This window comes from Haemaphysalis longicornis, unplaced genomic scaffold, assembly GCF_048455015.1.
Source record: "Haemaphysalis longicornis isolate Haplotype H1 unplaced genomic scaffold, Haemaphysalis longicornis Haplotype H1 scaffold_2, whole genome shotgun sequence".
Taxonomy (NCBI): Eukaryota; Metazoa; Arthropoda; class Arachnida; order Ixodida; family Ixodidae; genus Haemaphysalis; species Haemaphysalis longicornis.
In genome coordinates this window covers 135,493,843-135,518,739 of record NW_027526295.1, presented here as the reverse complement: position 1 = coordinate 135,518,739, position 24,897 = coordinate 135,493,843, and the positions used below count along the sequence as shown (strand labels likewise).

Genomic DNA, 24,897 nt, shown 5'->3' with positions numbered 1-24,897 from the left:
ATCGAGACAGTTTTGCGAGCCGCTGGGTTAATGCCCGTGCAGCGTGAGTGGTAGGGCAGAGATAAGACAAAAGCACCAATCACGTCATAGCGCGCCGCAGTTGGCGTGGCAGTTATGTTACAAACGAGTGGAAATTGGGACGACAATGTCTGGGTAATTAATCACGTCGCAGCGCGCGCCGCGCCTGGCGTGGCAATCATGTTACAAACTAGCGGAAATGGGACGACAATGTCTGCGGTGCCAGTAAATTTTCGAAGTGGGACGCTCGCTGGAAGGTTGAGTGTGGAACTCAGCTTTGTCTTTTCAGAAATACTACAAAATAAACCACGAGGCTCGCCGTGCAGCCAAGGTCGGTGCAAAAAGAGTAGCATTACCAAGTGGCTTAGCATAGGGCTTCGGAAACGGCTTAGCTATAACAAAACTCTACTGTCTTTTCGTGGAAATGTTGCGGTTGACGCAATGATGATACTCATAAACACTATCAAATGGTAGAACGCTGTGAGCACTCCCTCTGCAATTTTCGCATGTTGCAATATGACGAGCTGAGAATTTCCCAAGTGGCAATAAAGATGATACTTTTTTATGCTCACGTAGCTTTTGTGCCCTTGGTGATACCACGCTAAGTACAAAATACCCAGTCGCACCGTTATTTAAAACTGTACGAATGTTTTTTTTTTTTTTTTTGAGGAGACGTATTTTGCAATGTTCTGCACTGGACATTCAAATAATTAGGTCTGGGTTTTTGCGCTATTTAATATCATGCAGGATGGGAATAAACCTCCTGATTACGCCTCAATGGCGTGTACAGCGCGCCAGGCCATTCAGCGGTTTTTAGTTTCTTTGCAAATGCTGCCGACTCAGAGTTCCAGACATTACAGCAGTGGGTTCATAACAGTGAATACAGCCTAAACCAGCTGGAGAAACGGTCAGGTTAGTCCCAACATCGTCGTCACTCGACAACAACAGGGACGTTTCAAGCACTACGTCTTACAGCGATTCGTTTAACCTTCTGTTAGGCTTCGCGTGAGCTAGCTAAGTGTGGTTTTAAATACTAGCTGCTGAAGGTAGAGTGGCCAGTCTTCTAAATGCTAGTCACTTTAAGAACCCCCTTATTACAACTTTGGGATGAATGAGCCTATACCCGTTGGCCAAAAAAATCCTACTAACCTGTATGTCCTTAGCGTACAAACGCGTCGACCAATCTTGTAAGCGTAAGTAATGAATAGCTTGATTTTCTGAAATATACGACATGGAAACGCGGGAAAAAATCTAATTTGGTTTAATTTAAAAGTGTGGCGCAAAACAAGGTAACCAGGCCTCAACCCACACACACTCGATAAGGTGTGATGGAATCACCTGATAAGGGGATTCCATCGCACACATCTATTACATTTTCTCTTTTTACCAATTTCGGTAATGACGAATTTCATTGTTTCGTTTCACCACATTGACTACAGACCCACGTCGAACAAAACTGTGTATGCTCCGCCACGCAAAAAAAAAAAAAAACGCTTGCTTGCCTCGACAGTTTTCCTGAATGTTTTCAATAATTGAATGCTCAGCGGGGGGTTGTTTGACTCAACTCTGAAATGTGGACACAGCTGGCGATGCAGGGGAGGGCTTAAGTATACAAGCTGGCAGCATGGCCTGTCCAGTTTCGCACACAGCACATCAGTTCAGACATGCGTGTACGAGTAAGTCTCGCTGCACTAAGCTTCTGCGTTCTGTGCCTGACCTTTCATATGACTTCGGCCAAGGAGAAGAATCAACTGGAGCGGAACGTCACCGATCTTTTCGAGGTGAGCCCATCGTCGCTGCTCTTTTCAGAACTCCATTATTAAGCACTGAATGTTGCAGTTTTTGCCGTCGCGCCATTGCTGACTCCTGACATCGTAGTTTCTTCACATCCTACAGTCACATTACAGCCCCACTGAAAACGCAGTGGCGCTGGAGCCCCTCGTCCAGCGTTTATGTGCGTATTGGACCAGCTAGCGCTGGACTCAAATACGCTGGACTAGGAAACGCTGGAATGCAGCGCGGAGCACTGAACGCTGAAACACCCCTATGGCGGCAACGCTGGCTCCAGCGGGCGCTGGAACGCGTGGTGCTCTCAGCGCTTGAATGAGCTGGAACGTAACAATAGAACATGCGGGACGTTTTTTCGTTAATAGCCACATTTTTATAAACCCGCATAGCTGCAAAAAAAAACAACCCCATTCCTTCACAAAACACGATAGAAAATTAGCCAGTCTTTTTGGGGCATTATTCAGTAGATTTGGTACTATTGACTACACTTGCGTCCTTGCAGCATGTGCGTAAACTCAATTGGCTCATAAAAGCGAAGTTTCCTAGGCAGGTAAAAACATTTGAATGAGCAACGCTACGTAACAGTTAGAAAATTCGTTCGTTGTATTCCTTAGGATTATGAAGAAGAAGTGAAAAAAGATGTCTTGTATCAGTTTGTTTAAAAACGAGAACGGGACAAATAAAAGGCAAAGTTGATACCTAGCAGGATTCCATGACTTGGGGAAGCTGGATCCGTTGACAACCCATCCGCATAGCCCTTTACGGCCCAGCCCACACAAACGTGTGTGTCAACAAATCGTTTACTAAGTGGCACCTGTTTCGGTTTCAGTTTCACAGCCCTTGGTAGCCCCTGCGAACGCTTTCGAGACTTTATTGGTTTCGTTAGTTCACTCATTTCGCCACCAGGGGGCGAGAAATCGCACATTAAAAACGGCGCTCAAGCCAGCGCGATCACGCTAGCCGCCTTCAAGATGAAAACTGATATTTCCTCTTGCTATTCTCGTATTTTCTGAATAACAAGTGTAATACACGACTTGCAGGACTTGGAAAAACGCGATTGGCTAAAAAATAGACCCGTTCCCTTCGTCTTCGTTCCGTCATCACGGTTGAAAAATGCACCCACACATATGTGTGGGCTGGGCTTTTGTCGTCACGAAAATTTTGCTGGGCACTGCAGGGTGGCGTGCTCGTGCACTGCAGCGCTAGCGATAAAAATTTTTTCTTCCTTTCTTCGTGTCTCATTTATTCGCGGTTTTCTGCTGGCTCGTTGGAAATGTTTTCTCGCGCCTTAACCTTGGACTAGTTCCGTAATTACTTGTGAAAAAATAATAATTATAATTAATAATTAAATTAACTAAAACTTCACTATTATTAATTTTTCAAAAATCCCATGTATATTATAAGTACTCCTGAAAACAATGTAAAACTCGTAAATAAAACGTAAAAATGCAGGTTTTCTGCGCCTGGTGCCATTTTTAAGGTATTCTTACTGCCCGCAGATAATACGAAGAGAAGCCCAGCCCACACATATGTGTGGGTTTGTTTTCTGTGTGAAATAATCTGCGCTTTCTATTTTCACTTGTCCAAGCATGATTAGGAAGCGGTAAATACACAAAATTTATTTACCTGTGGCCTTTTTTTCTAAAATCTTTTTGTTGGGCAGGAAAGGGATAGAGTGGACTTGGAGGGTGTCCTGTAGCAAAAGAGTCACGTCTCTGTGGCGTAGCACAATCACTAAAAGTACGCTCGCATCCAATTACCTGCCGAAATAAAGCAGCGGTCATTGTAAGTTCAGCCATTTGGAAGCACATCGAACGTATCCGGTGCGAGATTCATTGTATTCCCTCGCATTAAAGTGCAAATACCCGAAGGCACTGTGGCTTGTCGTCGCTGGAAAAGTCCTCGCATCAAAATTCTTGAAATCTAGGCCACTGTTCTTGTTTTATCCCATTTTTAATAACTTCATATGTCGCTGCAGACTCTTCGCTGAGGTATATGATTTAAAGCCTTTGTCAAAATTTTAAAGGCCAGCGTGGACCATCGGACAAGGATGTCCACCCACCGCCTACGGTAGCACTCAATGCGATAATAAAAAAAGTTTTTCACTCCACAAGCCAAAGATTCCTGGCAACAAAGAAATCAAAGCAAAAACTTTACTTTTCCTGGCACGAAATTCTTATATGACAATAAGCAATAAAGGGGTCTTCTCTTCCTTTATGGCATAAAATGCTTTGGTCCGACTCCATGGGTTTACTTGTTCTTAGATGCTTTATGGCCTTTACACTTTTCTCATTGACTAAAAATTTTTTTACAAAGACTGTACGTTTTTGCGAAAACGTCCCGTTTTATATATCAACTAGTATAACCTTAACTTTAAGGTATAACCTCAACTGTAAAGTATAACCTGTACTTGTAGAACTTCTTTATATAAAGTACGTGAAGCGCAAATCTGAGACTCAGACGAGCCACTCAGCCACGCTGCCGCCGCCTATTTGGAATAAAGCCAGAGAGGACGAAGTGTTCCTCGGCCGATGATCTGCACGTATTTCGCGACCCCTCCCTACCACTCTCTTTGCTTCGCGACTGGTCTCAGGTGACAGCCTTCGGTAGTTACGGTTAGAGCCTCGACTTTCTCGACAACCTCGACACAACTGAGTGGTGCAGTGAACTCAATGGTGTCATTTTTTTTTCTTTTCACACATGTAGCGGCAGCTGGTTAACTGGATTTCGATTCTTCCTTTCAGCAATTCTGCCTGATCGTTCGGGTTAAAATTGATGCGTTGCCTTCTGGAAAAAAAAGAAAACAGTAGCACCCAGATGGAGAGAAGGGGGCGGTCAAAGACACCAAAAAATGCATGGCCAAATGTCAACTGCACTTGCTCAAAAGACGTGTCCAAAAGAACCTCTTGCACGTCCCTTTTTCGAGCCTTTTTCTTACGGGCTACGCTTTTGCCTGAGTCATATCCATGATTGTCGATGGTACAATACATGTAACTTAAATGCAGTAAAAAAACCGCAACTTTATAAAATATTTATATCAACTTGTTTTGTTGTGAGGTTACGCTGATGTTCTCTAACATTAGGGCTATTTTTTCTAAGCTGCATTTTTCATTTCAAATCCGTCGCGAAGGCGTTTTTAAACGCGACCGGATTACTAATAGCAACATTACCAACAAATTACGACATACCCTTGCATTGCAATTGAACGAGATCCTCTCCACTGACACGCGCCTATTTCTAGTATTCTGTCCGCGCTGCGTACGCTATAAAAATTCACCATCTTACCGTAGGGGTACCCTGAGTAGTATGCGACGCAGCCATGAGGTCGACTCAACATGACTGCGTTTAGGTTGTGCGCAGACATCATGCTCACCTCATCTATGATCAGGCATTTCACGTTGTGGAAGGCCACGCGGAAGTTGTTCAACTCGCTGGCGCTGAGCCCTCCGTCCTTGTTGGCCCCGGTGGTCTTCCGAGATAGCTTGAAACCCGCGTGCGCCGTTCCTCCCACTGACACAGCCACCTTTCAGGTGCTCGCGCAGATGACGAACGCGTTCTAGGCGGTGTTGTAGCCGGTGTTGCTGTACCCGTTGCAGAGGTCCATGGCAAGCCGGAGGACGAACGTCTTGCGGCAACCGGCCGGTCCGGTGAAGAAGACCCGTAAGGGAGGTGCTGACTACGTCGTCTGCCGGTGGATGATCTCACGCAGTAGCTCATGTTGTACCGCGTTTGTCATCATCATCAAGTTGAAGTATTCTTCAGGGTTCATGATGTCCTGGAGCTTGCGTACGGCCGCGCACGGACTCACGTGTTTGATCAGGCGCACCAAGTCTTGGCTCGGGATGAGGTCGGCGTCTTCTTGTTCCGGGTGGACGATCACAGCAGGAGGAAGTGCCGCGCCTTCTTCTTGTTTTTCTTGTTGTGTCCTCTTCTTCTCGGCGCTGTCCGCGGCGCTGACACTGGTGTTGACGCTGGCGTTGTAGGTGGCGTTACCTGTGGCGTTTTGCATGGCACTCATCGCGGCGTTGCGGAGGAGGTTCCCCTACGGAAAGATGCCGCCGGTGGTTGAACGCGAAGCTATCTCGTGACGGATTCTTTGGTTGGTCAATCCTTAGGGGCATACTGCCTGAATCATCATCATTCGTGCCTGGTGAGGCATGCGCTGTGGAGGTGTGGACGCCGCACAACGGTGGCCACACAACAGCGGAGGGGACAGGCGCGACCATAACCTGCTTCGCACCAGAAAATTGGGATTTATCCGGCACCACAGATCCTAAATGTCTTGGAGCATGTGGGACGAGAGCGGTGCTGAAATACAGCGTTGACCTCTAAGCTGGAACTGAACGCCGGCCAGCAGCTGCACCATGGAACTGGACGACCGCGAAGATGCATTCAATCCCGCGTGCCCTTGCTGGACCCAGCCGCAAAAAGGCGATGTCCTCGTGTAGTTCACGGCTTTCCAGCAACCATACTGTGTTCTCCGGCCCACTCCGCGTTTGCCGGTGTTTTATGTTCTCTCCAGCGCATCCTACTTCTCTGCTAAGGCTGATTAGTTGGTGCCCTGGTTGTTGGTGCCCTGAAATAATTCCGCAAAGCTGCGTTCATGGAAGTCAACAGATGTAACAGGAGATCGGCTGCTGCTACGGTCCTGATGCATTTACGAGTGTGCACTTTTCATCGTGGTCGCCGACGTGCGTTATTTGCCCACTTGCAAAGTTTCAGTGGCGGAGTAACACATAAGCACAGCATTGACAGTTGTTAGCGGTTATGGTACCAACTGGTGAAAGGTTCGCGAACCATTCAAAGACATTGAACATTCTTGAGAGTTTGGTTTTCCTCAAATACGTCTTCTGGAATCAAGGGCAGGGATATACCTTTAGTGCTGTTTTCCACCCATGGAAAAAACTCAAGGGGTGTTAATTTTTGTGCCTGGAAAGATCTCTGAAGACTGGCCCCTGGCTGAAAGCGGCTTAACGGTGCCGTCGAAAGCGCTCTTTTCTTGTGACGTTGCAAAAAAGTTCCACTCAGGTAACAAAGTGACTTATTTTCATCGCAGCACAAAATGGGCAATTATTCTTGTTCTTGTACTGCGATGATCCCCCATTGAAAAAAAAAACAATTTTTCTGACAGCAGGGAACTCTTGTTCACTAAGTTTTAAGGCCTTAGCTTGAAATGTAGCCACGGCCACTGCCATGTGATCAAGACAGTTGTTAATGACGGCAACCGATTTTTACAGTGATCATGAGTATTCTGAACGATGGTATGCCATCAATAGGTGTATCGTGGCTTGCGTATATACCCAGTGGTACCATTGCGGAGCATCTGGCTCAAGGAAGCAATATTATCTGCGAGGTCTAAAACAACAATCTTCCCCTCATTTTTCGTTTGGTTTTTGTCTGTTTTCTAAATAAATTGTGCAACTTGAAATCTTTCACAGCGCATAAAAACTTTTCCGAAAATGGGAGAACTTAAACCTATTTTATAGAGTATGCAGTGAACACCTGCGGTCCAGCTTTCAACACGGAAATCAACAACTTTTTCCATACCTAGAACACTCTCTAAAATAGTCAGCAAGGCATCTTTGCCGGGACTCGCCAGGTAGCGGCTACGCATGCAGTCTTAATCGGCAATATTGCATACAATTTCTGCAACAGTTCTGTGGTTTTCCTGAATCCCACGGCATGAAGCATAGGTTTGAAGTTTTCGTGCTATATGGACATGCAAACTCTGTGTGTGCCACTTCGGCTGGACGAACCTGCTTGACAGGCGCGGAATGTGAACGAAAGGAGTCTGCACGTTAGAAAGCAAGTTTTTTTCAACTTCTCGTACAGTTCTGTCAGGTTAGGTAAGAGCAGTCACTTTTGTTGAGCTCGTATTACGTCTTTTCTGCCGGGCACACAGCACGAAACGAGATCGTCCTCATAAAATGTTCTTATTGAAAATTTTGCTTCTTCGCTGATGGCGAGTCTTGCTTTTATGTTAGGTGCGCGAAGAACCTCGTCCTCTCTTCTACTCTGCATACCTTTGTCCACCTGTTGCTCTGAGGCGTATATTCACCAAGCAAGTTATCATTACGATCGTAATTCAATGAACTATGTGAAAGAACTACAAAGGATTAACAACAATATTCGTTTCCGGCTCAGCGGAAGGCATGACAGTGCATGTGGAGTCACATTTATAAACCGGCAGCTTCGCAAGAAACCAACGAAGCATGCGGTGGATCGACCGTCGCTGTCGCCCCACCTCTCCACTGCCGCGCAGGAAGTGTCGTTGCAGTGAAGCGGACTTATGGCCAGTCGTCTGGAGCCGTGGTGGGTGCTCAATATAAAAATATTTTCTTCGTTAAAACACGAAGTACTCCGAAAAATCTTTCTGAAATAAATCCCCCTTGTATAACCTCTCAAATGAGCCCAAGTCTATATTTTCACATGGACCGGCACACAGCGCGATTAACGTGTGAACATAAAAAATGTCGCCGATTTTTCAAAGTTCACGTCTGTATCGGGCTGAAACTACCCGCTTTCTGGCACCCATACATTTCCCAGCAATTATCGTCAAAAATACAAAGAAGTATGCAGCTGCATTGCCTCTACAACAGCTTCAATAGCTGTAAGAATGTGTACAATCTGCTCAGAAACGTCACATTGCTTCCCCGCAATGTCCATTTTGAAACACATTACAAAATGTAAATGCATTGTAGCAAGGAAGCGCGCTTCGTTTTCTATATTCTGGAGCTATTTCACTGCGCTCCGTGTACTATTTTTTTGGCAATTTTTTTTCAACGTACGTTTTCTTCACGGCCGCAGTTTATCAAATGGCTGTAAACGACAGAAAACGTTTTTCCCGCCAAAAATCGGCAACGACAAATAATAGTGTGAGGAAATGATCAACCATGAATTTTTAGTGTAATCGGAGATGGTCGAGCGGACTCTCTGGGACGTTTGGCCTGGAATGACCCTTCTCCATCAAGTTCCGAGCCAATGGGACAACTATTTATTTATTCATTTATTTATTTATATTCGACCTCAAATGTATCTTTTAAGTGGCAGTCCTTCAGCGGTAAGTGGTTAAGGATTTTGCAGTGGTTGGAAGTCAGTAGCGAGTTCATCTTCACCGAAACGGTTAGAACTCAAGTGGACCACGGCGATGGCGGCTGATATTTCGAGTCTTGAGTCGTCTTCTATTAAGACAAATGCTTATGGTGTGTTGGTTTCCGGCCTCCACAGGGATTCGGAAGGATTACGGCTAGAGTGATGATGTTTCGTTTCCTGTTGGTTGAGCAATGGCTGAGTGATACTGATTTTGAAAATAGACATGGAATTCGGGCTTGCCGCTTTCTGCTTCCCGCACGAAGATCTCCCTGGGTTTAGGGTCATTGACGCACAGGGATGAACGTAGTCAGACAACAAACTTCAGATGCAATCCTTTATAGGTTGTATCTTCTCATACAAGCTAGACAGGTGGACTCCCAAGTTTCGCACGCGTGTCCAGATTCACACGAGTCAAGCGTTTCAGCAGGTAGCGGTATAGGTGATGTAAAAAAATCTACTTTTCACGCAAATAATCGCGAATGTGGTTCTCATCGCCACTCACCTTTGTAAGGCGACGTCCTAGGGTAAATGTACCTTAAGGTGACACGTTATTGTGTGGAGGAATATTTGCTCCGAAACCTTCACCGTTTGATCCAAGTGAAACATTCGTTCTTCACTTTGAATTTGAGGAGTATTCAGTCGTCTATATAAATATCTTCACTTCTGGATAACGTGCCCAGAACGCTGTTGCTTGTTCCGGACACATGTACCAACCGGAACAAGCGTTTCGCAGATAATAGAAAGCGAGCACTGCAGTAGTACGCAAAACAATGCACAGGCATACAGGGTGGCCAAAATTATGTCGACAGGTGGTGTAAAAATTACGAGCTACCTATACAGCGAAGTTATGTGCCCAGGGGAACACAGATTGAGATGGTAGTTATTGATGTCGCTGGCTTAATTAACTAAAATTGATTAATTAGCTTTTTAGTGGCCGCAGTAAGCAGGAATGTTTGAATTGAAAAGTGAGACGCAATCGTGTTTCTGAGCAGTTTCATTTGGCAGATTTTTTTTTGCGCATTCCTACTCCCAGATATCGAAAGGAGAAGTTTTATTGCCGATCGCATCATTACGCATGGTGAATCATGAAGACAGGCGCAAATCTCCTCCCCTTTATTGTGTGGCTCGATATCGGTTCTGGGTACTGGAGATTGCGATAACGCCAGCCAAGTTTGAAAGTGTTCCAGTTATCACTTGTGCATATGCCGCCGCCCCATTGTCAAACTAGGGCCTGATTCTCGATTGCACAAATTCACAGTGAACTGTGAATTTGCTGGAAGTCTTTTCTGATTGGCTTTTAAATTTGGTCACGTGCTTTCGGTTCACAAAGCGGTTGCGTGTGCTTTCGTCATGTTGACATTTCATTACGTTTGCGGGCACCAGTTCTAAAGTTTGCCCTATTTATTCTTACTGAAAGCTCATAATTCTTGGCCGGCAATAACAAAGTAGACAATGGAGCGGACAGGACAATGTAAGCCTGTTTTTGCTATTCAAGAACAGTACGACTTCTATGTCACATCCTCTCTATGATTGGCTGACAAGGTGTGACGTAATTTTAACGGCTGGTGGGAACGATCACGTCACACATTGGGTACTTCAGCCTGCGGAACAGCATGGTAATGTTACGTAATAGCTTGGAAACGGCGGCTGCTGTCAGCGTGAAATAGGGCAAAACATTTCACCTACCTTCGGCGCCGTGAAAACACCATGAAATTGCAGCAGGCGCAGTTCTACCAAAAACAAATAATAGTTGTGACTGTTTGAAAGTCAGCGATCACAGAGCATACGAATCACGTGCCGTAGTTTGTTTTTATGTTTGGAAATAAAATAAAAGTTATTTGTATGGAGTAACAGCAACGTAAGGTTGCAGTACAAGCTTCTCCATGATTAAGAGAACCCAATGCATAGCATTTGTATACACTCCTCCTAGTAAGCTGCTGGGTCACATGATCAAACTGAAAGGAAAATAAAAAAAACTGAATGTTTTATTCATTTCTCCACCTATTGATGTCAAGCTTGGCGAATGAGTGAATCGGCGACATTGATACGCTCCGCGGATATTAGGCGCAGCGCTTCGCTGCCCTTATGCGTCATACAAGCGATGCTCGCGACCGTGTTTTTTTGTGATCACGCCATAAACTTGTAACATGGCAGCAGACGCTAGCGTGGCGGCGGTGGCGGCCGGGAAGGTGATAACTCAGCAAAGCTTACATTGAAGCAGAGAGCTCAACTATGTTACTAAAAGCGATTGAAACAAATCAATAGATCTGGTAAAAATATTGTGGGATGTTCTTTAACTTAACATTCCCCTTTTGCTCGCTTTTAGATCAACGTCACTAGTTGGCCTTGTGGTATTGACACCAATTTTGACCTTCAGAAATGTGTGTCCCTTGCCAGCATCGGCTACCGTCTTAATTTTTAGAAATCATGCCAAGTGTTTTCATATATTTTGTGCGCAATATTTGATACCTCGGTTGTGATATTTAAAATTACACAAATTACACTGGATGCCCTCTTAGCTGTACGTGCATCACGTCACTGATTGCTTACGTTGTACTTACGCAAAAACACGGCGAATTCACTCTGAATTTCTGTAGTCGAGTATAGGGCCCCTAAATACCGTACACAGCGAGCACATTACAAAAAGGAGTAGTTCTGCGCCGGACCTCACTATTTTGCATGCGTAATCAAGCGAACGGCAATTAAACTTTGCAGTTCAATATCTCGGAGTACAGATGCCATAAAAGAATCTGCAAAAAAAAAACTGCGTAGAAACATGATTCCGTTTAACTGTTCAATTCAAACATCTCTGATTTATGCAGCCACTAAAACGTTAATTGTTCAATTTTAGGTAATTAAGAAATCGGCATTACTGTGTCGATTCTGTGTCACTCTCGGGACATAACCTCGCTATAGAGGTGGTCTTCCCGTACATCTAAGCGCATATAGTATAAAACCTGACGACTTAACTTTGATAACCCTGTATATGGGTAGAAGCAAAGCAAAGAATACCGCCATACACAAATTCATATGCTGCATTGAGCGGAAAACACCGGGACACTCGTTTACGCCTCGCGCTGGAGAGCATCGTTACGCGTACTAAAAAACCCTGGTTTACGCCTCGCGTTACAGAGCTTCGTGCTTCTAAGACAAGAGACTTTTACAGCAAAGCTGTGTACCTGTACATCGGAATGGTTTACTCTTCGTTGGCGAAAAATCCAGGGTGCCAAGAGTACACATACACTGCATGCTTCGCCCCTCCCCAGGTTTTACGTTAGTGGAGATGGCCCGGGATTTTTTTTTTATTTTCGGAAATGCGCACAAGTCGCAGTGTATAATAAAAAAATATCTCCCCATAAACTTCTGAAGGTATCGTCGGCTGTTAAAACCTGTAGCCGGAAGGCGCATTACATGGCCGCTCCCCGCTGCTTAAGTTAGCTGCAGAAGATCGTGGCTCAGAGCCAGGAATCAGCGCGTCTGATGGCGGGTCAACCCGGATGTGGGAATGCCTACGGCAGCAACACCGATGCTTCGTTATCTGTCAGCCTGTCTCTAAAAATACTTATTCCCTGGAGCGGCACTCTATCCAGGCGTTCTGCGCTCGCCTGGGGGGCCGCTGGAGGGCACTATAGGCACTGGGCTGTATAAATGTGTACAGACGGCTTGCGCCACGGCGAAACGCTGTTGTAATACCAGGATAGGCATTTTGTGCCCTTGTTTTAATACGTTGAAACAATCACACATTATGCTTAAAGTTTTCAGATAGGGTCAAGTGACATTGGGAAATAGTCTCTCACGTCTTAGCGTGGGTGATGTGGCGACAATATGGCCCCGGTTTTGCCTTTCCTTTACAAGGATTCGTACACGCAAACGCTCTTTATATTTTTCTTCTGCTGAAATAGGTTAGTAAATGCAAATACTGCTGCCAAAATGAAGTCGCGGTGACATACCTTTCGTGTTGATGAAGTTATTTTTCTTCTGATGCGACTCGAAGGTGCTTCCAGCGGCACTTATGCTATGGTAGTGCTGTTCTCCTTTAAAGCCCTCATTGGGATATGTGGTGGCACATTTGTTGGTGCAAAATGAATGGTGTGTGTACTACTTAATTGCAAACGTGCATGGTTTTCTAGGTATCTCAGTGGTATCCAATTGCGGTTGCACTATTTGACCAAGACCAGGATGGTGATCTGGACTGTCTTTATGCGGTGCGGAGTGAACTGGACTTCGATGCTCGGACAGTAACTTACACCTTTATATTCGGAGGAAGAAATGGTCAAGATAGGTACGTATCTAGCATGTGATTGGTATTTATAAAAGGTTATGAGGGGCGCAGCTATGGGTTTTTCTTTACAAGACAACGTTTAGCTTCACATATTCCGTGCACTGTAATGACGTGCAGGTAGCCCGGCAGATCTACAGTATTAATGGTAGCCGGTTGCTTACATACGCGATAGTCTTCCTTTTGCTACTCAAAAGCGATAGTTTTAATAATAAGATAGTAGAAAAAATCGGTAGAAAGAGATATTTTCACGACACAACATATCCAAAACACTCCAAACCAAGCCTTGTGCTTGCGGCTAAACTACCTATTTAGAGCAGACTTCACCAGTTACGGTCCAGGATGACGAACGTTGGTAATTTGAATTCAGCAAACCTAGCGTTTCTCGACCCAGACAGGAGAGAATGAGCGTGAGAGATGGGCGGATAAGACATCTGAGGTAGTTACGTGACAGGGACTGCATAGAACTATCTTCCGTCGACGATATTTGCAGTAACCCGAGCAGATACGCGGCAGCAAACCCTTACGCCACCAGTATTTTATGATTTTCTATACTGTGAGAAAATTATTTCATGTAACAATAATAAGGGGTGCCACGCTTATAGATTCGCGCCTTTTTTGTGGGAACATTCCGACTACGTAGCACATGCCATTCTTTGCCGTTGAGAACAAAAACGCGCAGCAGACATTTTGTCTTACCACATGTATTGTGTGATAATGTGCTTCTAATGAGGAAAAATGAACGCGTAAACGTTGTTTTTACGCACACCTTTGGATTTAGCAGACTTTGTTCCTCGAAAGCTGCATACTTTAGGGTCAGTGTATCTCTAAGAAAATTTTATAAGCAGTTTGTAATCGTGTGGTTCTACTGAAAGTTAAGGAGAGCAGGAAACGGAACTAATTTGGCAATGTTACTTCAAGGCCGCCTTGTGAAGAGAGGAGATCAGCTGACATGAAAGGGTTTACAGAGCAGTAAAACAGCAAGAAAAAGCTCTTGCAAGGCACAGTGAAGATGGTACATCTAGAACCCGAAGGGTGTCTACTGCTGTTTACTTTCTGCGACTCTACTTTCTTTACTCAAACATCAGGAGAGCAGAGTTGAGCAAACGTAAGCGTCGAAAAATGCACCTTTGCAGGTACAGGTCTTATGGATTGAAGATAAGCGGGCTTAACGTTGAGCGCAATGGCATGCGAAGTAACGTCAAGCTCATTGCATGTCAACCAGACGGTGCCAATAAACATCGCCAGACCTGACATTGCAACGATCGGTCTAATCATAGAAAAATCCTTCTCAAGTGTCAGCAAATAAGAAATTGCAAGTACGGCCTATGCGTAGGTGGCACTGACCGCTTTAAGATGCGTTTTTCTGCTATGAACGCCGAATGACGGAGTTCGCGCTTAATGAAACAACTAAGGATTGCAGAATAAAACAAAAGAGAAAGCTTTGCAATGCTACGAACGTACTGGCAGTTCTTTAGTAAGAAGCCTTGGTCCACATTTTGAATTTGGTATTTATCGATATATACCAGTGCTACACGGTCATTTTAAAGGCATCAGGAAGGCCGTTTAACCAATTTTCCAGCGAGTAAACCATTGTAAATGCATAGGGCGCAGTTTTGGGTGGTACGGCAATTGTCAATTGAAATTTCCCGTGTATCACAGCTATTAATCGCGGAATTCGACAGCAGGCAACGTAAAGGCTTTGTGATCAAGGGTGTTGTCAGAAAACGTACATGCCTACCTGCCATCTCGTAACGTAGAACACTTTAGCTTGTCGGTTAATTAGATAGGTAATAGATCTGGCTATGTTTAATCTCATATTCGAGAAATCTTCTTTTGTAATTTTCAGGCAATACGTCAAATTCTACGTCAGAGATGGACCAACCAAGGGCACAATGCTCTTCAGCGAAGAGGATGGTGAATGTCGTTCTTTTGCACAAAATATCAAAATGGGCAAATATTTTATCATTGTTTTTGGAGACCCTATAAGCTGTTTTTGGTTCCGAGTTTGCACCATAGATGTTGAGGCCATATATTTCCAGAATAATATTCACTCGATGGAAAGGCGGTACAAATGCGCTGGTTGAAGCCATGCTTCAACGACCACTCCATCGTGTACTGTGGAGAAATATTTCGTTCACTTTTGGCATGGCTGGGTAACGAATTCAGAATCGTAACTGGCCTAAAAACCGTTATTAATTTTATTCAATATTATTTATTCTTATAAAAGTGTAACTGAGAATATCATTTCTTTTACGGAAATTTTTGTAAGCTTCCTGATCGTAAATACCAAAATGAACACATTACCTCTGTGGATGATTTTGTCACCAGGAGCAAAAAGGTCGTAGCAGGCCAGGTTAAGTAGTGAACGAACGCTTCTTGCTTCTGTGGCATCTTCCACGACGGCACACGACTGTAGCAAGAGATTTCCCTTTGGCATATAATAATACAAAACTCTGTAGTTGAGGACACCAAAAATGTGAAGGCAATTCCCAATAGAAAGCAATTTTCAGAAATCATGGTTTGAAAAAAAAAAATGGTATTGGCATGTTGTGTGGGTTTATAAAAAGTGTTTCTGCTTATAAATTTAAGGTTCGGCTAATCGCACGGAACCCAGCTTCTGCGTCCTGAGTCAACATCGCGTAAACAGCTCGTTATGGTTTCAAGGCGCAGCAAAGCCGTTTCAGCACATTCGCTGGCTCTTCATGTGAAAAATGTAACGCAGTCGCAGTGAAATTAGGGGGGGACGTAACCTGGAAGGCATATTTCTAGGAGAACCGCTCCCGGTGAGGAAACTCCGCAACGTATTTAAAATAAAGCTTTAAAGTCACCGCGTCCTCAAAGAAGCCGGCAATGTTGGCGCCCGTGAATCCCTTTTTACGGATATGTGCAATTTTTCTTGTTTTCTCTAAAGTTAGTACGCAATAACATATAGCTGGCGGACACCTCGAGAACGTAAAACACAGAATACGTAAAGGCGGGTTTAGAGGGTCACGACTTAAACGTAACAGGAAAAGCTTCTAGCCCAAATTTTGAGCATGTAGAGGTGGCCACATAATGGACACTGCTAGTTTCACGTGTTTACAGGGTTCACGTACGCAAATGTGAAAAGTAATCGAAGTCCAGGCGCAAGTAGCTTGAAACCTTTGTAGTTACACGTACGCGTGTAACCCGCATGTAGGGCGCTTGGATGCACGCGCTCTCCGCCCACAGCTGCCCGTTATTCCTGTCGCCATCTGCTAATAGACGTTGAGACATCTGTAGGCGCTTGTGATCTCGCGAGCCCGCCACTATGACGAGGACAACTGCTACTTTGTCAGGATCAACAGAGAAAAAAACGCCCTTCTGTCGGAAAAACAAAAGCTGTTAATCGGTTGAAAGTTTGGATGATAGTAACAATGTGAAATTGTTGCCGAAATCAACAGCTTGGAACAGGATTTTGCCCTAAAGTACTAGAGACGAAGCTGTTATCGGTGCGAAGAGTAAAGGTGAGGCGCCGCCATGTTGATCAACACCACTTACGGAAGCAATGTAAAGACCGCAATGTAATAATTCGAATCTCACCTACGTCAGTGAGACTCACGGCGACCCTTTGCGCTCTGCACATGCGTTCTCGTCATCCGTGACAGCTCTACATACGTGAAGCTTACACGTACGTGAAACTAAAACGGTCTAATCTCTGGTGTACCGGCTACGCTTAGAAAACAACGGCACGTTTACGAGCCGTGTTGCTGTAAGGAGCTGGATGTCGCACCTTGAATAATAGCTTCTATGATTTGTGGGATTTATTCTTTAGCATTCAAAATTGCATTGTTGGCCTTGTCAGCAAGTGTCATTTGAGATATCTGAGCCTCTCCTAACTAAATGTTTCTACAGATCGTCTCCTCTCGGAAGCAGCACTAACCAGAAAGTGCAAGAGACGAATTATCACGCAGCCTGCGCCCCATCTTCCCATTACCCGCCGCGTTGAATTACGACTTGGATGCGCTTCTTGGCTGTGGCGGCCGCTTCAGATGACTTCGAAAAGCAAGAACGCCACTGCGTTAACATTTCGCTTTACGTTGAACATGCCTAGTGTCTATAAATTATTCGAGCGGACTTAACTAAGGCGCGCCTCCCTTTAAAGCCCCCTATCACATTCAGCCGATTTCCGATTGGTGGGCGCCAACGGGTGAGACCAGTGACGTAAAGTTGCACGGGACAGGCCATGCCGCGCAGTGTCCGGCCTCAGTGCTGTCCCACGTACGGGACGCTTTATGTCTAATGGAGCTTGGACAGGCTTTAGAGGCTACATAAAACTCACAATTAACACACCCTGTGATCCAAGCAACCCCATCATGCTCATTTCCAACACCCCAAAAAAGATACTTGAAACAAGAAGCTGGCAGGGCCCATTCTGCTATCCCAGTGCACTACATTTTCTTCCTTTCTAACCGAATCACTTGCTACTACTACTATTACTATTTTTCTATCCGTATATAGGACAGCCACTGCTGGGAGATCGAAACTGCGGCCTTATATTGGGTTGTAAATTACCTTGGTCATCGATTCTCACGTTCGCGCGACTACGAACGATAGTTTAGTAGCTAGTGGTGCTCCTTTTATACCTGATATAAAAGGAATTACTGTTTGGCTCACTTAAAAGAAATGCGCCAACAGCGCTTGCTTAATATGCCTCTGTTACAGGTGAAGGAGGCGAGCAGATTGGCACGGTGGTTTACGCTGAACACGAAACTTGCTCAGTTGTGCAAATGCCTTATAAGAATAGACAAGGTAAGACCACAAGCAATTCCGCAGTTGAAAGAGCTTTCGTCACCAGACATTGTCTCCAGTCTCCTACCAATACACATACACCACTGACTAAATGAAGAACTTGGCCTCGTAAGAGAGATTCTTCCGGTTCTTTTTTACAACTCTGAAACGTACGACACGTGAAGACATGTTTGCTACAATGCTGGCGATATTTTGCAGGAAGTACGCAATTTACGAGTGTGTAAACTGAGTGCTTCTCTCAACTTCGACAATATGTCACAGTGCTAGTCTTGCACGGATTACTGAATTGAAATTGCTGCTGAACATTCCAAGGTTAGTTGTTAGTAGCATCAATAAATATATCAGCTAATGGTAGTGTAGACAATCCCAAAAAATAGTCTGCTGCCGACACGCTTGATGGGAACCCTGTCGTTATTTTATGCACGTGAGGTATTAGGCCGTTACTCACCAGAAAGAGGATCACTTGGGCGTTTCACATTTAACAAACAGGCTTGTGGTGCCTAAAAATTGAGTGTAAAGAAAGGCGCAAGTTCAACCCATAAATGTAGCGGCAGTGGTAACTGGATATCAGAAGCAGGAGATTGCAACGTTGGAGCCGGCTGTAGAGGCATTTTTGTCTTAGAGAGATAACCTACCAACACCCTGACCACAAAAGCTCTTCAGAGATTGCCTGGTGTGTTTTGTGTTCAAAGAATCAGATTTTTTTGGTTTATAATGCACCATTTTCTAACACAGTGTCCACAACACGCAAGCTTCGAAATCTACCTGTCTCAGACCCAAAAAATGTCCCCGCATTTCCCCGAGGGGAAGAATGTGAAAGTGCGAATGCACGAGTTGAATTTGCGCGGTTCGGTAATGTTCGCGAAAGAGAGATCACACACACACACACAACTACAAAGAAAGAAAGATGCATTTATTCACAGACACCTATTTGTGTTGTCGTTGTACTTGATTGCTAGAGCGGATCTCAGCTTTGAAATTTCGTGTCAGTACTCCTTTAAGCGGGTGCATTAGCCCTTCCCACGCCCGATTCCTGGCCAATCCCCTACGTGGGTATGTGCCATGCACAGACACCTATTTGTGTTGTCGTTGTACTTGATTGCTAGAGCGGATCTCAGCTTTGAAATTTCGTGTCAGTACTCTAGCCCTTCTCACGCCCGATTCCTGGCCAATCCCCCACGTGGGTATGTGCCATGTCAGCGGCCAGGCAGCGCGCGCCCATCTCCCCCCGTTGCCAAGGAAGACGAGGAGCTCGCGCACCCGCAGCTGTTGCTATGTGGACGGACGGCGGTCGCCGGAATTCAGGGTCGCTTATAAAGTGCATTCGCACTTAAAACAGAGCGGAACAGAGAAAGAAACCCTACTTTTAGGGCACCAGCGCTTCTTGTGAGCTGTGGTGGTGGTGGTGGTGGTAATAACTTTATTCATCCAAAGCTGTTAAGAAAGTGGCACCGTCAGGGAGTATTGGCAATCTACAGTCCCCTAGTCGACGGCCAGTAAACTGTGGGCCCTAGCGGCGGGTTGGGCCAGCTGGATTACACACTCTTGCACTTCTGGGTCGGAGCTGAGCAGTGTAGCCCCCCCTTGCTCTAGAGTGGTAATTGGCTGGGACAGAGCAGCATGGAGGGGGGTTTGGAGGGGCACGCACCTACCACGTGGTGGAGGGAAGCGAATGGCGCGCCACACCATGTGCACGTGTGGCAGTATCGCGTGGGGAAGTGGAAGTGGCACAATGCGGGATGCGGGAAGGTGTTAGTCTGCAGTGGACGCCACTGAACCGACTGCCTGCGCTTTAAGGTGATAGCGGGACCGGGGAAGTGCATCCTACTAAGGCGGTAGTGCTGTGTTATGTCCCGATACCTAACCAGGCGATCCCTCCCTCGCGCCCGAGGTGGAGAGGCAGCATCCGAGGCATCCCGGCAGCAGAAATCTCGGGCTAACTTGTTAGCCAGCTCGTTACCCGGAAGGGACGAATGGGCCGGTGTCCATATCAGGCGGGGAGAATGTGCAGGCGGAGTCAGTGCTGTCGGCAGGATGCGTGCGGTGATGGTGGTTACACGACCCGTCGCAAAGTTCGGAAGAGCCGTTTGTGAGTCGGAGATTATTATGGTGGCCGGGGCAGCGGTAAGGGCCAGGGCAATGACAACTTCTTCACGAACTTCAGGGTGAGGCGTGGAGACCGAGCACGAAACAACAGAGTTTCCTTCCGAGTTGACCACTACGGCGACGCAGGCTGCACGGTCGGGATATTCCACTGCGTCGACATTCAGGGTAGTGGGGTGCGAAGCGTGGGCCTTGTGTAAGGCATTGGCCCGGGCAAGGCGGCGTTCTTGGTGGAAGGCAGGGTTCATGTTCCGTGGGATGGGGGCCACACTGTAGATGGATCGAAGAGGTTCACTCAAGCTGACCTTATCCCCGTGCTGCGTCGCAAACGAGATGCCCAGTTTCGTTAGGATGGACCGACCCGTCGGAGTTGAGGCCACACGGTGGAGTTCGCTGACACGCTGGCCTTCAACCAGCTCTTCGAAAGCGTTGTATGTCCCGGTGTTGAGAAGCTTTTCAGTAGAGGTGTGACGGGGGAGACCCATGGTCAGCTTGACCGCCTTGTGGATGATGCATTTGAAACATCCAATTTCGCTCTGGGTATACTTCAGAAAGGGGGTGGCATATGTGATACGACTGGTAATGAATGCTTGCACCAACCGAAGGAGGTTAGCTCCTTTGGGGCCATGGTTGCGGTTGGCTGTACAGGCGATAAGTCTGACATTCTGGTCAGCGGTGTTTTCGAGGGTGCGGATAATTTCGGTGTTAGCCCCATTATTTTGAATTCGAAGCCCGAGAATGCGAATAGAGGGCACGTGCGGAATTACGTTGCCTTCTAGCGTGACCTGAATATCAGGGGCACAGGCATCACGATGGCGACGCCTTCTCGAGTGGCAGAAGAAAAGCTCAAACCTCTGCGGTGAGCAGCTGAGCCCCCGTTCATGGGCGTAAGAGGCGATGATGTCGGCAGCTTGCTGAAGGCACTCCTGAATGTCACCATCGCTGTACGCAGCTGTCCAGACGGTGATGTCATCCGAGTAGATGCTGTGGTGCAGGCCCGGGATGCATTCCAAGAGGGGAGTGAGCTTGCGCATAGCCACATTGAATAGAAAAAGGGAAATGACTGACCCCTGAGGTGTTCCTTTACTGCCCAAGGGCATCGGGTCTGTTTCAAGGCCTTCTACCGAGAGGGATGCTGTGCGACCATTGAGAAAGTTGGTGATGTTCTGATAGGTGCGAGGTCCCACATAAAGTCTGTTAAGCCCGGTCAGTATACTTTTATGAGTGGCATTACAAAAGCCATAGTTAAATCGATGCCCATGATGACTTTAGCGTCCTGCCGGGAGATAAGGGAGTTATCCAAAATTTGTTGCTGACGCTGCAGAATAACGTCCTTTGCAGACAGTTTAGAAAGCCCAGCATGGTGTAAGGGAACAGACCCTGATCCTCCATATAGGCTTGCAAACGGGCCAGGAATGCGACATTATCCAGTTTCGCAATATATAATTGCCGAACCAGTATTCCGGTAACTCGGGAGGCCACGTACCCTTTCCTACCGGGAAAAGCTCAAACGCTCCCAGTGCTAGCAGTGAGTGGAGCGCTTCGCGCACATACTACGCTGCTTTAGTGGATTGTGCTTCTCAACCTCTTCAGCCTGTTCTACATGGTGCTGATATCCCAGTTGAATTCGCCGCTATGGTTCTACTCGTGCGGCAAAATGACGTTCTGTTTGCCGTAGCAAGCTGCCAAATGCCGCGAACAGTTTAAGTGCTCCCGTGAATGCGCTTGCCACTTGTAACGTATTCCCCACAATGATAGTAGGACAATAGATTGTTTTGCACCAGGAGAAGCGTTATAGCTGCGAAATAACGGGGGAACTTTGAACCATTATTACGGGCGTTAGTTAGGCCTATGCCTACTCGCGTTAACCCTTCCCGCTGAACCAGGCATGCATGTTTGGCCGTTCAGTCTAACGTTAGGAGGAGCGTCAGACTGCTCATACCCTTGTTTGTGGCGATGGCATGCCCAGATGAGCAGCCTTTTAACGCCTCACGGCGAAAGGAGATCTGACGCCGGTGAGTACCTCCGTTGGCAGTAAGGGGAAGTTCTTGGCCCTTAGCTGCTACAGATGCCAATGTACGGCCATTTTTTGTAATATATCTGGCCCATATCATTCACGCTGCTGCCAGCCAGGGAGCACGTTCCTGAGTAGTTCTCTTCTCCGGCTGGGACAGTAATCCGAATGTATATAGGTCTACCGGAGCGTGTACGCTCTTCAGAGCAGATATCGGCAAATAATCACTTAGACTATTTAACTAAGGAACCGTTCTTTTTTCCCCTGCTAGGTAACGTTCTGTACTACTTCAACTACGGCTATATTACACGCGCTACTGGTACTTGCCTGATTACGTGAAAACCACGCTGTCACCAGACATTTGCAGCACAAAAGAGGTCCCCAATTATGTCCCCATTTACAGCACGGCCTGTAAGACGATTCCCTACATAATGCAAGCTGGCGTATGGTGGGTAGTTAGAACGTGGCCAGTAAAAACTTGTGGCCTTGATAGGTGATCCGGCGCTCCATATCAGCGGCACAAACAGGCCTACAATTTTTGTAGACTTGACCTTGTAACCAGAAGCCTTATATTGGAAACCATTATGCAACAACGTAGAACTTGGCAACTTTTTTGTGCAACACTAAACCCACCGACCTAAAGAACGCACATATTCAAGCTCGCTCATTAGAAATCCGCAGAATTGACAAGGCGGCTCGTAGCTTGGTTAGTTCTGCACAACAAAAGGGCGCCCTTGAAACCCAAATGAGGATATGAAACCAAGAGCAAGTTAATATTTTCCTTGTGTACCATATGCAGCAAGCACAAGCACGACCTCTATGTGTTAGCGCTCAAACACTTCAGTGAGTATTAACCCGAACCTATGGCAATTCACGAGATTCCCTTTCAGGACCTGCATTGAGAATCAGCGTCTGTCTGCCTACGTTCGCGCAATGGCTTGGAAGTTTGAAACATGTGGAGACGTGTTTTGGACTACCTGGCCTTACATACGTAAAGAAGAGACTGAGAATGAAGATAAGTAGATAAATTGAAAGCCGTCAAAATAGGTTTGGAAACATAAAACAGCGTGAAGGCGGGAGACAAACCTGTTTATGCCGGGCTTGAAACCGCCCAGGAAAGAAAACAGTGGCTGTTACAGGCCTACGCCCTTCCGTGTCAAGTAATTTTCACACCTATCCCGAATGCCACTCGTGCTCTGATGGTTTCATCGTGTCCCACACCATGTGGTCATGTCGAAATAACCTATTTCTGCCTACAAGTTGTGATGAGCGGGTAAAGAGTTTATTGTAGGTAAAATGCAGGGACTTGAACGATGTTATTGAATTGAAACATTACTGGCGCTAAGCGGGAAATTCAGCGATTACACAAAGGACTGGAGCAGCTTGGAATGGGGATAGCTGGCTTTTGACTTGAAACATTGTTGGCGCTAAGTGGGACAAGGACGAAGAATTACACAAATGTGTGGATTGCGCTCCACTCCTATTCGTAATTTTTCATCCTTGTCCTGCTTAGCGCCAGATGTGTTTTCATTCAAAATCCACCTACCCGCCGCAGTGGCTCAGAGGCGTTGTGCTGCTGAGCACGAGGTCGCAAGTTCGATTCCCGGCCGTGGCGGCCGCTTTTCTGATGGAGGCTGAGAACATAAACGGCCGTGTGTACGAGATTTCGGCGCACGTTAAAGATCCTCAGGTGGTCAAAATTAATCCGGAGCCCTCCACTACGGCGCGCCTCATCACCTGCGTTGCGTCGGCGCGTTAAACGCTACGATCAATCAAGTCAAAATCCACCTAGCCGCAGTCCAAGCTCTTCTTCTTGAACGGATACGCCGCTGTCACCCTCCGACCAATGCCGACATCCACGCCGCTTCTTAACTGAATTCGATTGAAGAAAGTTTCTTCTCTCTTCCTGTGTAGCCTGCTGCCTTTTGAGCGGCGGCAAGGAAGTGCGAGGCTTTTTGTAGCACGATAGGTTCTCTATCACCGGCGTTTGTTTGCTATACGATAGGTGTGGACGGCGATGACGTTCAAGATCTACTGAAGGAAAAAAACATGCGAATATTTTGCCATATATATTACCTTAACCGGAAATATAATTTTTTTTTTTTTACAAAATAACTCTCTTGGAGGATTCATGTGATTATACGCCGTTGTAAAAGTGGAATGCTGAGGGGCAGGTGTTCTGCTTCGTAATCTAGTGATATCAGATTAGGAATTGCCGTCACAGCTTACTAATGTATTCAAGGTCTGATGCCTTCCGAGAAAGAGAGAGAGAGAGAGAGAAACGTTATTCACAGTTAAGGCGAACATAATTGTGACTTCTTTCAGCGGCAAAGTGCGCGTTAAACTCACATTATATGCAGAAAGCATTCCATTCCATGAGTATTATCTTCACCGTGACATCAGCGCCTTGTTTTTGTAGGGGCCTGCCGGGTGTACTGGACATGGCAGCGTTGTTTTTTGTTACGGGTTTGATAGGGTGATAACTAAGATACATATGATGACTTCACCCATCACTAAGGTTATGTGTTTTTGTCTGAAAATAGGCATAAAAATGCCGTTGCCCCAGCTCAACCTGCCGCATTATCACTGATTTCTTTGCAGAGTGCATTCTATGGACTGTACCGGAAAGAGTAAATTCACTCCCGCAGACGTGCATTGACCAATTTGAAGACATTTGTGACCTAAGTGTGCCTGTGTACGATGAAAGCTGTGACTACAAAGAACTCTAACGAGTTACACGACACATGCTCTCCGAAGTATTTTTCAAGTCGTCAACAGTCGTTTGACTGTAAATGGGCTTGGTATGGGTAATAAAATTCAGTTAGACCGG

The 24,897-nt window shown here is 46.1% G+C and overlaps 1 protein-coding gene across 1 annotated transcript; it reads left to right on the top strand.

The window, feature by feature from the left end:
- Nucleotides 1-1,642: 1,642 nt before the first annotated feature.
- On the top strand, nt 1,643-24,897 carry LOC144167407 (uncharacterized). The gene is made up of 5 exons (XM_077696678.1): nt 1,643-1,799; nt 13,029-13,180; nt 15,027-15,094; nt 17,864-17,950; nt 24,669-24,897. The coding sequence occupies exons 1-5, from the start codon at nt 1,683-1,685 to the stop codon at nt 24,794-24,796; spliced, it is 552 nt and encodes a 183-aa protein (XP_077552804.1). The 5' UTR covers nt 1,643-1,682; the 3' UTR covers nt 24,797-24,897.